This window comes from Amphiura filiformis, chromosome 2, assembly GCF_039555335.1.
Source record: "Amphiura filiformis chromosome 2, Afil_fr2py, whole genome shotgun sequence".
Classification (NCBI taxonomy): Eukaryota; Metazoa; Echinodermata; class Ophiuroidea; order Amphilepidida; family Amphiuridae; genus Amphiura; species Amphiura filiformis.
This window is the reverse complement of record NC_092629.1, coordinates 37,626,607-37,641,711: the sequence shown is the minus strand read 5'-3', so window position 1 is coordinate 37,641,711 and position 15,105 is coordinate 37,626,607. Positions and strand designations below refer to the sequence as shown.

The following is a 15,105-nucleotide window of genomic DNA, read 5'->3' as shown; positions in this document are numbered from 1 at the left end:
GTGCGCTGGCGTTCGCGTATACGCTTACTGCAAAAGTGTGGATTCATCACGGATTAACAACGGTTGGCTCCTGTACAAAAGTATAGGAAGAGTTGTTGAATTATTGTGGGACTACATTAGCACGCAAAAATAATGGTGTTTCAATTTTGTCTAGCTCAAATGTAAAATTGACTCGTCTATAAAGAAATATTATTATGCTCAATCGGGACTACATGTTGGCAATTTTCTAGGATGAATATGAATAATCCTGAAAATAATTCAATATTTGTAAATCTATCTTTACAGGAAATATAATGTATCATTTTGGTGGAAAGGTACAAGGACCTGTAATATCCTTCTCAGATGTTGCACCTCCTCCAATGGTGAGTAAACCATTCTGTTTTGATTTTTACTGTACCCAGGTACAGATGTTTTGCCAAAATTAAAGTTGAACAAAAGATGGTGACCTCCCATGATGCCATATTGAAAAGCTTACATTAACTTAAGGTACAGGCGTTGGACACAGGTGCTTTACCAACAGACTGCCTTTACAATGCAGTTTGTTTTAGGAAGGTCACCATCTTTTGTTCACTTTATGGTTTTGGTAAAGTACTTTTTTAATCTTTTGTATGAAGCAGATCAACCTCTGGAAGGATAAGGCGTTTGACTATGGTGTGAGAGGTCGCGGGTTCAAACCCTGGCGGTGCCTAGTACGCTCACATGGAAAATTTGAGTTAGCTTTAAACCCGTACTTGGGGAGCTGATTTGTAGCATGTCTAGGGTGTGCGCTCTTGAAGCTGCAAAGTCCCTGAGTTGTTGTTAAATGGCTTATGGAATGATGTGGGGCAAGTGGTCAGCGACAACCTGTAAAGTGTGCCGAGGCTTGTGGGGTTTTTTTTTTTTCGAGAAACATGCAGGTACTTACATGGTTTTGTATATGCATGATGGTTTTGACTTGATTCAAGCCTGTATCCAGCCAATGGGCATGGGTCAAAGATAGCTCGGGAGAGTGGTTCGTCTTTGTACGATAAGAGACGGTATGTGACTAAGAAATAACGGGTGGGCCCAGGGTTCGTAAATTGACAGCGGTCTATGTGCACACAGATCCTGGAACTGTGTGCAGTAGATAAGGGGCTGTGCATGCAATGATCATGTGTACCCCAAGAGTGATCAATTCTCAAAATGGTCTGCCAAAAATTGCTTGCCCGCTCCCTTTGGCCATGCCAAAAATCATTGCCCCCCCCCCCAACATGATCCTAATATTTTCTTACACCTTTTTAGAGCATAATATAGGAACTGTGACCAAAACGTCGGTGCCAAAAATCACTTACCCTCCAATCGACCTTGCCCTTTTGACCTGTCAAAATACTTTGCCCCCCTCATTTTTGGCTTGCCAAAAATCTTAGCCCTTCCCCTGATAATTGACCACCCTGTGGGTACAAATGATTATAACACCACCCCTAATCTGGCTGTAGTATAAGAGAGAGAGTCTTGACTACAGGTAGTACATCACATTTATTCCACTGTATGTTTTTTCTTCAATCCTAGATGCCTGATGGGGGTGCAGGAGGATGTGGCAGTACCAGGGGATGTTTCTTTGAGCCCCGAGAATCCTGTACTGGTCCTGACAATTGCGATTTCTTTGTTTCCTGGGTAACCAATGCTGCAAACGACCATGTCTTCACCATCTCTGGAAAAGCCAAAACTTATGTGGCGCTTGGATTTTCTAAATCTGGAAAAATGGTAAGTTCAAAAGAAAATACTATAGGCTCAATACATGGGTTAATCCTTTGGGAGTCAATTTGTACCAAAATTCCTTCCCACAGTACAATATGGGTATTACATAACAAAGGCAATGGATTTGCCTCTTAGGCCCCTCGGGTGCCCCACACAAGATCACCAATTTGTAGCTATGGCAGTGTCGCTGGCCTGGCCAGTGAATCCCTGGGTATATATGACTTACGCTGATTGCGTTGTGCCTCCACATGCAATGCATGCATGGGCATTGGTTTTCTTTGTAAGATGTTGTAAGATTTTATAGAGTTAGGGTTACAGTTCCATTAGCCTACATTTCTTGTAATTATTAGATTTCCCAAATATGATCTTTTTATTTTCAGATGGACAGTGATGTATATGCCTGTACAAACAACAATGAAGTCGTCCGTTCTCGTAATACTGTACGCAATCAGAATAACAAGGATCAACCATTGGTAAGAAGATAGTAAATCTCCTAATTATGCAGATTTGATTCTTCCCTTTTCCCAGATTTTTTAGTAATTACAAAATATTCAAGCTATCTCAAATTATGAAAGGTGGAATCTAATCCTGATAGTAAACCTTCAAAATTGGGCTATTCCAGTTGAAATCCATACACCCCCATGGAAGATAAGACCTTATTCTTCCACAAAGGGAGTGTGAATTTCAAATGGGGTTGCCTGAATGAGTGACTCCATTTGTAATCTTCACCCTCTTTGTGGGAGATTAAGGTCATGGCTTCCATAGGGAGTGTATTCATTTCATTCGGCTGCGAAGCAGGCGACTACAAAGTTTCTCCATGTACTACGATCTGAAGCCAAAGTGGCAATGGCATCTGGCAGTAGAAAGTTGTCAAAATTCCCCAACAGTTTTTGCACATAAGACAAGTAGGATGTTCTTTGCCTTCCAGGTCTTCTTTTACCATGTAATGGGGTGTAGAGAGCATATCTTCTGCATGGATCATCTTCCTGCATCCTCAGGATATGTCCCAGGAATCGTGGTTGTCGTGATCTGACAGAGTTGATAAGAGGCACAGTGTTGGTGATAGTATAGACCCTTTCATTACTAACATGGTCGGTGCGCTTGATGTTCAGCATTATTCTGTAACATGATGTACCAAAAGCGTTGATCTTATTTTCCATATCAGTAGATATCACCCAGGACTCACAGCCATAGAGCAATACTGTAACACAAGTGGTGTTAAACAGCTTGACTTTTGTTGCAACAGTGATTGTTGGACTTCTCCACAGATGCTCCAGTTTCCAAAATGCATACCAAGCAAGCGCCTTCCGTCGGGAGAGGTCACTGGTGCTAGAGCCCATCATGGAACCAAGATATTTAAAATCAGTGACATACTTGATGGGTTCTCCGTGATACTTGGAGTGGTGGCTGAGGATTGCAGTTGATGGTCATGTACTCAGTTTTGGGAACACTGATGATGAGACCCAGGCTTTCTGCTGCAGCCGCTGTTCTGGTCAGCTGTGCCTGTGCCCGCGGGATGGAAGATTCAAGCAAGGCAATATCATCAGCGAAATCCAAGTCATTCAAAACCTTGGCAGGATAACGCCTGGAGCGACGCGGGTGTGTTTCAACACCGCTGTTATTCCCCTCGGTAGCCATCGTCATCAAATAGTCGATTAGAACAATGAATAGGAATGGGGCCAGAACATCCCCCTGCAATACTCCAGTAGTCACTAGGAAGGGATCCGAGATATTGCCATCTACCAATACGGCACTTTGCGAATTAGTATACAGTACACGTATTGCCTTTACGATGCTCTCAGGGATACCATAGTGCCGCAAAACAGAAAACATCATCTTCCTGTTGATTGAATCAAAGGCTTTCTTGAAGTCAATGAATGTTATAGTTAGTGGAAGTTGGTAACTATGGAAAGCCTCCATGATTCTCACGGAGGATATCGTTTGCTGTGCACAGCTTCTGCCTGGTCTAAATCCGGCCTGGTTACTTCTTATTACAGGATCAACATGGTCCCTAATTCTATTCAGTAGGATCCTATTGTACACCTTAGCTGCAACTGACATCAGTGTGATTCCTCTATAGTTGTTCATGAGGCTGAGGTCTCCTTTCTTTGGAAGGGGAACAATAACATTGGTAATCCACTGTTCTGGTGGCGTAAGCTTTGTAAAAACTTCTCACGCAGAATTTATGGATGATGTCTACCATAGCTTCACCACCACCCTGGAGTGCCTCAGCGTAATCGCACAGTCCAGTCCAGCAGCTTTGTTTGTTTTCATTGCTTGAATGGCTTTTCTTGTCTCTTCCAGGGTAGGGGGAGCAGCACAAATAGGCAAGTCCTGGTCGGCGGGTAGTGGGAGATCAGATGTTGGTGGTCCATTGTCATTGTTCAGCAAGGCACAGAAGTAGTCCTTCCACTCAGCAAGTAGTTCTTTGTCGCTTGAGGGGATTGTCCCATCTCTCTTCTTTACTTTGGGATTTGTTCTCTTCTTCTTCCCCGAGATGTCATGGATTATTTTCCATGTGGTGTTGTAATTGCCATTTTCATTTGCTACTTGCAGGTCTTCCATCTGCCTGTGTATAGAGGCAAGTTCATCAGCCCTATATGACTCGTTGAGCTGGGTGTTGAGCTTTCTCCACACTTCTCTGGCATGGTGAGTTCTAACAAGTAGATATGTCTTCTTGGCTGCATCTCTTTCTGATCTTAACTTGAGGGTCTTGTCTGTCACCCAGCTTGGCATTCCACAAGGGCTACATTTTCCAACAACCTCTTCCGCGACTTCTTCGACTACTTTCTCAAACATTTCATACCTCTCAGAAATTGGTGACTGGTCGTTGTCGTCACACTGGAGGGCCTGGAATCTGTTTGAAAGTTCAATCTGGAAACGGTTCTTAGTAGGAGCATGAAGCAGCTTCTTCCAGTTGTACTTAGGCCTCTTACAAGGTTTACCTTTGGTGGTTCGGAGACTGGTGTGCAGTCGTATGCTGAGTATTCGATGGTCTGAATCCAGCTCTACAGAGTTATAAGCTCTGGAGTTGCGCAGGGAATTAACCCACTTGCTGTTGACAAGGATGTGGTCCAGTTGGTGTTTTGAGCCCGTTGGGTGCATCCATGTCCAGAGACGACTTTTGGGTTGGGGAAAACTTGGTTGTGAAGGACGGAGCTTGAATTCCTGGCATAAATTCACTAGTCTCTCTCCATTGTCATTTGTTGTGTCGTAAAAACAATGAGGACCAACCACAGCTGGATGAGATACATGGCTATCTTGGCCAATTCTGGCATTGAAATCACCAATGACGAGGTGGATGTTGTGCCTCTTCACCTTTTCAAGATGGTCTTCTAGTGGATTATAGAAACTGTCCTTTTCTCCTGAGGTTGCTGATTCAGTTGGGGCATAAATAATTGTAACCGTAAGCTGGGGTTCCCATTAAATGAAGCTGTTAGTATTCTTTGATTGATGGTCTGCACGCTCTGAAGACACCTATGGATGTGCCTTGACATTAGAAGTCCAACACCTCCCTGCCTCTGGTCTGTGGCAGAACTGTAAATAAGTACCCAGTTCTTGTCGTCTGACCATAACTCGTCAGTGGGGGATGATGTAATAAGACGGTGTTCTTGCACACCGACAATGTCGACGCCTGCATCGCTACAACCCGTAAATAGTTGATGGGTTTTTCCTTGTTGGTGTAGTGGACGCACATTGTAGGTGGATACTACAAGTGGTTTGAAGGTAGGTAGACGAGAGACATATCAGGACCAACAGTCTGTGATGGTGTGCCAGGTTCCCGCTGGCCCGTCATAGAGTCAGAAGAAGACGTCTGCCCAGCTACCTTCGATCTAGTATTTGGATATTTGTTTGTAGTTTTCGTAATCATTAGTTTGCCAGACTTATTTTAGTCCGTGTCTGGCAACTGAGCGGGTGATCAGCCCTGAACAGCATATTTCCGGAGGCAACAGCAGCGAAATCCACATATTTATAGTGGCACGCCCTGGCCCGGAACACGTTGGCCAGTGAAGTTATTTGACCTATGGTGACATGTTCAACACCATCCTGTTGACCGTTGGAATGACATAATCATTCTCGTCCGCTCTTTAGCCGTTGAGAGTTGTACTCTTCATCCGCCATTGGAATAGGTGGTTCCAAACTATTTGAACCATAGCTGGATTAGATGAAGGATACTGAGTGGACACTGAATGGATAAAGGCTATAGTAAAGTGAGACATGGCAGAACACCTTGGAACTAAGACTAAACCTACCAGAATACAACACATGGTCTAACCGCACTGTTCTCCAGCAGTTTAAGGAACAAGTCCAGCCGGCACATAACTCACAAGGTGCTCTTGAGAGACCAGTATTAACCCTAACCTATCAAAGCCATGAAACACTTCCTATACTCTTTATACAATATTCAGCACTAAACATGTATCCTCCTGGGAGCACCCAAACGGAAATCCAACACCAGAAACATCACTGATTCTTTGCAACCGGGGTTGCAGGTGTTGGCAAAGGTAATTTTCAGCTCCCCGACACTGCAGCAGTGTCTCCCTTGCTCCAAGGGAGTGTATTATGTATTTCAACTGTTCCCCCGGCCCCCAACTCAACACAAAAGTTGGCAACCATGAGAGTTACCAAATAGTGGGTATTTAATATGCACTGTCTGCAAAATTTGACCGTGAAATCAGCAAAATAGGGGGTATTTAATTTGCACTGTCCATGAAATTGGATAAAAGAGGTACTTGGAAAAATCTGGTATAATTTGATATCAATATTTAGTGTCATTGAAAAGGGGTGTTTGAAATTCTTGTCATTGAAAACCACAAAAAAGGGGTTGTTTTTGTCCTTGAATTTGCATGAAAAAGGGGGTTAAATTTGATGAAAAATCATTGCAAAGGGGGTCTTTGAAAGATCTGGTAACTCTCATGGTTGCCAACTTTTGTGTTGAGTTGGGGGGAATAGCCCAAAGCACTCTTGCTTGAAAGGCAGTAACAAAACACCAGAGACATATTTCATGAATACATTGTCATTTTCAGAAAGGAGTATCCGATTGGAGCGTTTCTGCGGTGAATGGTCGGATCGAATGCACCTTTACAAGACAAGCATCACTCAATGATGGAGATCCAACATATTATGATCTAAGCGGCACTAATAGATATACGATTATCATGGCCAGATCTAATGGACTTCTGTGGCCTGATGGTAAGTATACAGTGCCCATTGGTTATTTACATGATATAATCGTCTGAGTAACCAATCGAAATAGACCTTAACCCTAAAAACTACTGAGCCATATTTTGTAACACGGACTACGAAGTTTGATGCACCCCCCCCAATTTTCAATTATAAATGTCATATACCATTATATCTGGTACCAATGTATAGCTATGGGTCTCCTTTATCCAGTTATACCAAAATAAGTACAACCATTCCCCACAAAATTCCCCACTATAATGTCATAATGTGAGGGCGGCCATTGGTTTTCAGCTTCTACCAACGTCCCTCAGGGATCTGTTCTGGGGCCACTGTTGATATTGATAATTCCAATCCTATTTTGACAGGCAACATCATGATTCATACCAGTCAAGTGGCTGGTGCTTCAGCAGTCACCTTCAACAAATTTACTTAACAGAAGCCAAACCCCAAGACAACACTACATAAATGCTACATCTGGTGTCCCTCAGGGATCTATTCTGGGGCCACTGTTGTTTAATATTGATAATTCCAATCCTATTTTGACAGGTAACATCATGATTCATACCAGTCGAGTAATAGGTGCTGAAGTCTCCTTCAACGAATTTAATTTAGCAGAGGCCAAACCTCAAGACAACACTAAATTATTCCTGCAGAAAGCTCACGGTAAAGTATCAAGTTCTTTTTTTTTTTTTTTTGAAGGCACTGTCAGCCAGAGAAAATGTCTTACCCTTCCCATAATCATTTGCAACATGATATATCATGCACCTCATTTCATCAAATAACACTCCAATTACTCTGTACAGCTTCCTTTTGTTTTCATTCGGAGAATAGACTGGTTAGACATGGGTCGATAGTCAAGAAATATACATATTTTGCAAGATTCAGGTACATTTCGTCACTACCAACCCATGTTGCACTAGATAGCAAATCAGATACAGGAAATTGAATTGGAGAAATGCATTATGGGAAGTGTAAGATATCTTCTCTGACTATCAGCAGTCCTGGAGATATTAGAAATGTTAGAAAAGCTTAAAAGTGAGGGAAGTCTGTAAAATTCCAGTAATGTATTATTTTGTACAAAAAGAAAGGAAAAAGAAAGAGTGTATTGTGCTATAAAAAAGATGGGAAACTGCATAAAAGATGGGAAACTGCAGTCAATTTCATGTTGTTCAAATCATCCATATGAACAGAAACCATGAACATTGATTAAAATGGACTAACCCATTTACCATCCTCATTTTGACCAATTGTGTTAATACGCACTGTCCGTACACACAGCCCTGGGATCAATCTTGTGTACCGATGACCTGTGATGTAGCGACGAACTATCATGACTGAAGGACTGTAGCCCCCATACCACCTTTGGCTACGCCACTGACTGGGATGATTCTAGTGAGGAGAGGGTAATAGACCTTTTCAAATCAAGAGCGGAACAGATTGGAAAACTGCAGTATTTATTCAGAAAGCTAGGGGGTCAAATTGGTGCACAATGAATCAAGCGGAATCACATACCCTCTTGAGTGAAAATACAACGCATTTAGCTAAAATCAACAGGTATTGAACTATCACTTCCACTATTTGGCAGTGTTTGCGTTAGCGTTGATGACCCCAATTTGTAAACAGGGTCATCCATAACAAACTTCAGAAAACTTTGATTTGAAAAGGTCTATAGGGTCAATCAGAGATTTGATAAGGCAAACAATGTCTTCCATAGGGGTATATGGATTTCAACTGGAATAGCAGAATCTATACTGAATACTGTAAGTTTAATTCCTTTTTATTATTTTGTTTAGGTTGTTTGATGATCATAGCCTGGGTAGGGTTTGCAAGCATTGGCATAACAATAGCCAGATATATGAAACATGTACACCCGGGCACGAAGATTTGTGATAAGAAACCTGTATGGTTTGCGGTAAGTCTGATTTGAATCTCTGACCATCCTGTCTGTCTGTCCTGTTTGTCCATCCTGTCTGCCATCCTGTCTGTCTATCCTGTCCATCCATCCATCCTGTGTGTCTGCTTGTCTTATAAGAAATGTATTGTTTGTTGTAAGTCTGTTTTTAAAATCTGTCTATCCTGTCTGTCCACACTGTCTGTCTGATAAGATGCCTGTATGGTTTGCGGTAAGTCTGTTTTGAATCTCTGTCCATCATGTCTGTCTGTTTGTCTGATAAACATATATTGTTTGTTATAGGTCTGTTTGAATATTTTTTTGCCTGTCTGGCTGTCATGAGATCACTGTCTGTCTGTCTTTCCACCCTCTGTCTCTGTCTGATAAACATGTATAGTCTGTGGTAAGTTTGTCTGTAATACATCTGTCTTGTCTGTCTGTCTGCCTGAAATATGTACGTATGGTTTGTATGTCATACAGTCTTATGTTGTGCTGTCTGCCTAATAAGAAAACTGTAATAAGGTTTGTGATAAGTCAGTTTGTCATGCAATCTCTGTCTGTTTGTATATCTGAAAAGAAACATGCATGGTTTGCGATTGAGGGAATAATCAATCAAATGATGCATTACTTATTGATGGATTGCTTGATTGGTGGTTTGTTAATTATTTATATGATAGAAAATTAATTATCACGCATGAATCACGTTGTTTTATTTGAAACAATCTCATATTGACCATAAAAATGAATTAATACAGCCATCTTCCAACACGCGATATTCAAATTTCCCGGGCGCCGCACAAGTAACCATGACGTCATTGCACTAGACAATTTCGGCGTGGAAATTTTGAATATCGCGTGTTAAAAGCCAGCTGTTTTTATTTGTTTTTATGGTCAATATGAGTTTGTTTCAAATAAAACCCATGTGATTTGTGCTTGATAATTGTTTTTCTAACATAAGGCATAATGTTGTGATTGCCAGAGTCATACTTTAATGGAGCAAGTGATTTACGAGTTAAGGTCGCTGTATACTCTTTACGGAGCATATAATATTTGATACAAAATGTCATTGATATATGATTGAAAAACTGTCCCATCGTGTTTAACTTCTCATGAATGTTTGATGACGTCAAATTGATAAATATATTTCCACCAGACATTCAACATCAAATATAATTGATTTTCCATCAACAAACATTTGTTACAAGATGAAAATGAATTGAAATACATTAAACCCTGACCGAAATTTGACACAATTTTGACATATGTCAAAATTATGTCAAACAAAAACGATAAGAATTGGGACATTTATTTGACACAAATTTGACATAAATTTGACATATGTCAAATTTGTATTAAAAAATTTGACATATTTTTGACATAGTTCTATGTCAAAAGTGTGTCAAATCACATTTGTGTCAAAATCATGTCAAATATTATTTTGTGTCCAAATTATGTCAAACAGGATCATATTTGACATACTTTTGATATGTCAAATATGTGTCAAAATATATTTGATACATATTTGACATAGTACTTGGTTATGTTAAAATTGTATCAAATCGTGATCATATTTGACACACTGATGTGAATGCAGTGGTGGAGCTGCCGTTGAGGTGAGCCAGCACAGGGAATCCTTTTCTACCCTGTTGCCCAGGTGCATGCACAGCTTCCAGTCAGTGCCAAGCAGGGGTAGCGTTAACCCCGATCGGGGTGAATGACCCCTAAATTAAAAAAATTATTAATTTTTCACCCTCCATATATTAGGAATATGCAAGCTCGGGGTGAACTCTGACCCTCTACTTTTGGACTTACACAAACCCTGACTACACTGCAAATTATTTTTCACCCCCGAGATTTAAATTTCACCCCATGTATTTGGATTTTCTGCAAGCTCTGGAGTGAAAAACACGGAAAAACAACCCTCGACTTTCGGACCTTAATGCTACCCCTGGTGCCAAGTTATTGGAAATCCCACTTGAGGGCAAAAAATGCCACCAAATATTCAGATTTGTGCAAAATTGTGTCAAACAGGATCATATTTGACATACCCGGTACTTTTGATATGTCAAATTTGTGTCAAAATAAATTTGATACATATTTGACATGTAGTTCTTGGTTATGTCAAAAGTATGCCAGAATGTGATCACATGGCTGCACCACAAAGGTGAGGGGCACGGAGGGGCTTAATTTTCCATTAAGCTTAAGTTTTGCCCAATGAAAACCAAAAATCACTGAAAATATTGATGAAAACATATTAATGACAGAATTGGATGCTTTACGCCCAATATTTATTGATATACTATTTACCCGACTACCTCTCAACCAATATTTTACAGGTCAAGCTACAAGTTTAATTGTAATTTAATACCAAATTAAAATTAAAATACGGTATGCAAAAACAAACACATGTGACCTTAATACAGATTATTTCACATAAAGTTGTTGTGACCTTAATACAGATTATTTCACATAAAGTTGTTGATCGGTCGGAAAGAGCAATCTGACTTTTTTTTGGCCAAATAGTGAGAAAAATAGTCTTAAGTTTGCCACTCATGTATTCTAAACAATAATTAGTACGACACATAATTAGTGCGAAGTTTTGACGGATCCATTTGAAATCATGAATCAGAAAAATGGTCTTTAAAGTTAAGTTTTATGTGCATGATCCAGATCTGCATGATCTTTAACAGTCCGAGTCAAAATTAGCAAGGTTCTTTTTTCACATTCTTCTTTGCGTAAAATCTGAATTCTGAACTCCTCATTTTGCATAACTGATATGTACAGCATTTTCTTCTTGATGAGTCGCCATTGATGAGTTGCTATTCCTGCCGCATTCGGATCCCTTTTCAATAGCATCTGAAAGCAAATTGAACAAGTTACAAATTAAATAAGCTTACACATTTGGTAGTTTTCTGAAACAACTGAAAAAAATATTTGGTGTCATCAACAAGAAATTCAGGATCATCAAGAGTATATGGTTGGGCAGGTATTTCCACATTACTTTTTAGAAATTAGAATCCATCAGGGAAGAATCCATTACCTGGGATTTTTTTCTCCCAGATTGACCCAAAATACATTTTCGAAGCTCTCAAGCATGCCTAGTTCTCAAGTACCGTAACTATTTCTATTAAAGGTATGATAGGCAAACCTTAGTTAACACATTTGCTATACTCATGCAGCCAAATTGGTCCAAAAATACAATACAAATTTTACATACAGCACGGGTATACATAGAAAATTAAAAGAAAAGATTTTTCAAGGAAACCTGCATAAATATATGCGCAGTGCGTACGTTACCGTACCGTAATACTTCAATGAATAACAATGCAATAAATTTACTTATCTTACCATTGCTAATTAATATTTATCAGTCCATATGAAACAAGTTTGGTAAATTAGATAGTGTCCATTCAGTTTACGCTTTCTCAGATTAGGTGTCCATTTTCTATCTTGCTCCATCACTTGCAAGACATTTTGATATAAATGAATTATAGGGGGGGGCAAGATTTTTGGCAGGCCAAAAGGGGGGGGCAAGCATTTTTGGCAGGTCGAAAGGGGGGGGCAAGCAATTTTTGGCACAGATATTTTGGGCACCGTTTCTATATTACGCCCTAAAAAGGCGTAGGAAAACATTAAGAACACGTTCAAATATGCAAAATTTCCAGGGGTCCCCCAAAATCTTGTATGTGTAAGGGGAGGGGGCAAAGATTTTTTGTACGTCAAAGGGGGGGGCAAAGGTTTTTGGCACGTCGAAGGGGGGCAAAGGTTTTTAGCACGCCAAAGGGGGGCAAGCGATTTTTGGCAGACCATTTTGAGAATTCACCCCGGTACACATAATTATTGCACCACCCTAACCTGAGAAAGCGTAAACTGAATGATACTACCTAATTTACCAAACTTGTATCATATATGGACTGATAAATAAAAAGCAATGGTAAAAGTACATTTATTACATTGTTATTCATAAGGCAGCCACAGTGATGTGCAGTATAACGTAATGAAAACTAAATAGCTGCCTGATTTATTTGTCATTAAGTTAAAAACACCTACCATGCACAAACTTCAAGCTTGTAGTGCTTGTGATGGACCCATTTTCCATGCAGAAACGGCTGTAAATAGAGAAACATGCACATGGCAGCTATTATTATAACGTCAAATATGTCTGAAAATAGCTGCCTTTGTGATTAGTTCAAATGGATTTGCATTTTATTGAGTATTGTCTGAGATTTGAAGTACTATAAAAACTTTCACTAAAGGCAGCTATTAATGTGTGTGTATAACTGTATACATAATACAATAGCTGCCAGCGGACTTTAGCTGCCGGTTGCCTCTGTCCGAACTTTAAGCTCACGTGGACCCCTTCCCGACCTCCGATTGAATTTAAATTTGGAGGGATGATTTTCTAGTTAAATGGTACAGTTTGACACTAGGAGCAAAAAATATGGTTGAAATGAGGGGCACTTGATGCACCCTAACTGGTACACACTACAGTGATACATGTAGTGATGTACTGTAGTCATGTGTATTTAGTAGAAGTATAGGTAAGCTTAAAATACATTTTTTAATTTTCAAAAATGTTGACTGTATACTTACCATGTGCTTTATCCAGTACATACAGCATCCGATGATGCAGTTTAGTCTTAAATTGATTGGTACTCAGTATCAGCATGAACAGCCAAAACTAAAATCTTACTCCATTGTCCCACCATGCTGCATGCATTCATGAATCACGTCACACTGCAGTGCAGTCATAATTAAGATTCGTTTACTATATAATAGCTCAAGCCTGTCCACCGAATCACACATTGTATATAATGTTCATGACTGGATGATATTGATGCATTCCTCCGTTGGCATGACAGACTGGCTTTTAAGCTTTTAAAACGAAAATTGAACCGTTAAAATTCAAATCCACCACCACAAGCTGCCATTTTCTTTTTCTTCTTCTGAATGGAAGTTCCTCCTTTATGTAGGAGCACCGAAACAAGAAATTCCCTTGGTTTAATGGTTAGCTGCATTAGCCCAGTGCATTAATGCCCTGTTAGTAATAGGGGGCTGTCATTTTTCCCGAATGGGGGTGGGGTCGTGAAAATACTGGGGGGTCATAATGTTTATGCCAAAATGGGAGGGGGTCATAATTTATTTACACCAAAAATAGGAGTTAATTAAAATATTTATCATGAAGAGCGCAAAATTTTGTCCATGTTCCGCTCCCTTTCCTGACACTTACTAGGCCTATAAATGTTTTTGCACGCTTCACCCTTAGTTCAAACAATGGATTGAGTCTCATGTGGGCAGAAGGGGGGTCATATAAATTTTCACCACGAGATTGTAAAAATTCTGATAGCACATCACTCAGCAAGACGGCTCTTAGGAATGATCCGTTTTTCAGCTCGAGCTTATAGCTATATTTTATTTATGACGACATTAAAAATTCCGTAATTCATAATGAGTCGGCCCGGCCAGCTCTTCCGATGATGCCTCAAAGCAACTTAATTCATGAGACTTCCTGGAGCTGGTCCCTACACGGTCCCTGCCTGACGGGGAACTTTATAAGTGAAGGTATGTGCCTACTGGCATCACGAAGTAGGGCCTATCGGTACAAAATATTGGGGGCAGGGGTCATTGGGTATAGATATCAAATAAGGGGTTATTGGCTAGAAAATGTTGAAAAAATTGAGCAAAATTCTATTTCATTGTTCAAAATTTTCCAAATTTCAATACAAATTTGCTGAAATAAGAGAATTTGAAAGTTGCTGCATTATTTTGTGGCATTTTGGTGATACCATTCTAGAAAAAGGGGGTCATTGGGTAGTCAAAAGAGGGGTCATCGGGTATGACTTTTTCAAAAAAGGGGTCATCGGGTATAGTAGACTTCAAAGAGGGCCAATTGACAGGCACATAATACTGTCACTTCTAAAGTTGAGTGCCCCCCGGCCTGGACACACCAGAAGCATACTGACCGGGGACAGGAGGAAGGGGGAACAAGTTTGCTCCATCTGGCTCGAAATACTGGGACAAAATTGCAATGACCAAAAATCGTAATTACTTTGATCTGGCTGCCTCAAAAATGGAGCAAAATCCTATTTCTTGTTCAAAATTTTCCAAATTTCAATGCAAATTTGCTGAAATAAGAGAATTTGAAAGTTGCTGCATTATGTTGTGGCATTTTAGTGATACCATTCTAGAAAAAGGGGGTCATTGGGTAGTCGCAACTAAAAAAGGGGTCATTGGGTAGCCGCACCTAAAAAGAGGGGTATGACTTTTTTAAAAAGGAGTCATCGGGTATAGTCAACTTCAAAAGAGGGGCC

General features: G+C 40.2%; 1 protein-coding gene and 1 long non-coding RNA gene across 3 annotated transcripts in view; one reads left to right on the top strand and one right to left on the bottom strand.

The window, feature by feature from the left end:
- LOC140146172 (putative ferric-chelate reductase 1) overlaps nt 1-15,105 on the top strand; it is a 40,320-nt gene that overhangs the window by 13,527 nt on the left and 11,688 nt on the right. For both annotated transcript variants that reach the window (XR_011858197.1, XM_072167939.1), the window contains exons 10-15: nt 286-362; nt 1,528-1,722; nt 2,097-2,189; nt 6,744-6,909; nt 7,450-7,566; nt 8,697-8,815. Coding sequence is in view for 1 of the 2 variants with exons in the window: in XM_072167939.1 (XP_072024040.1) it covers nt 286-362; nt 1,528-1,722; nt 2,097-2,189; nt 6,744-6,909; nt 7,450-7,566; nt 8,697-8,815 (767 nt within the window). In the remaining variant the exon portion in view is untranslated. The remainder of the gene's footprint in view (nt 1-285; nt 363-1,527; nt 1,723-2,096; nt 2,190-6,743; nt 6,910-7,449; nt 7,567-8,696; nt 8,816-15,105) is intronic.
- LOC140146181 (uncharacterized) lies at nt 10,848-13,869 on the bottom strand. The gene is made up of 3 exons (XR_011858200.1): nt 13,388-13,869; nt 12,845-12,903; nt 10,848-11,650 (listed from the first exon to the last, which is right to left on the bottom strand). It is a non-coding gene; the product is annotated as an uncharacterized lncRNA (long non-coding RNA).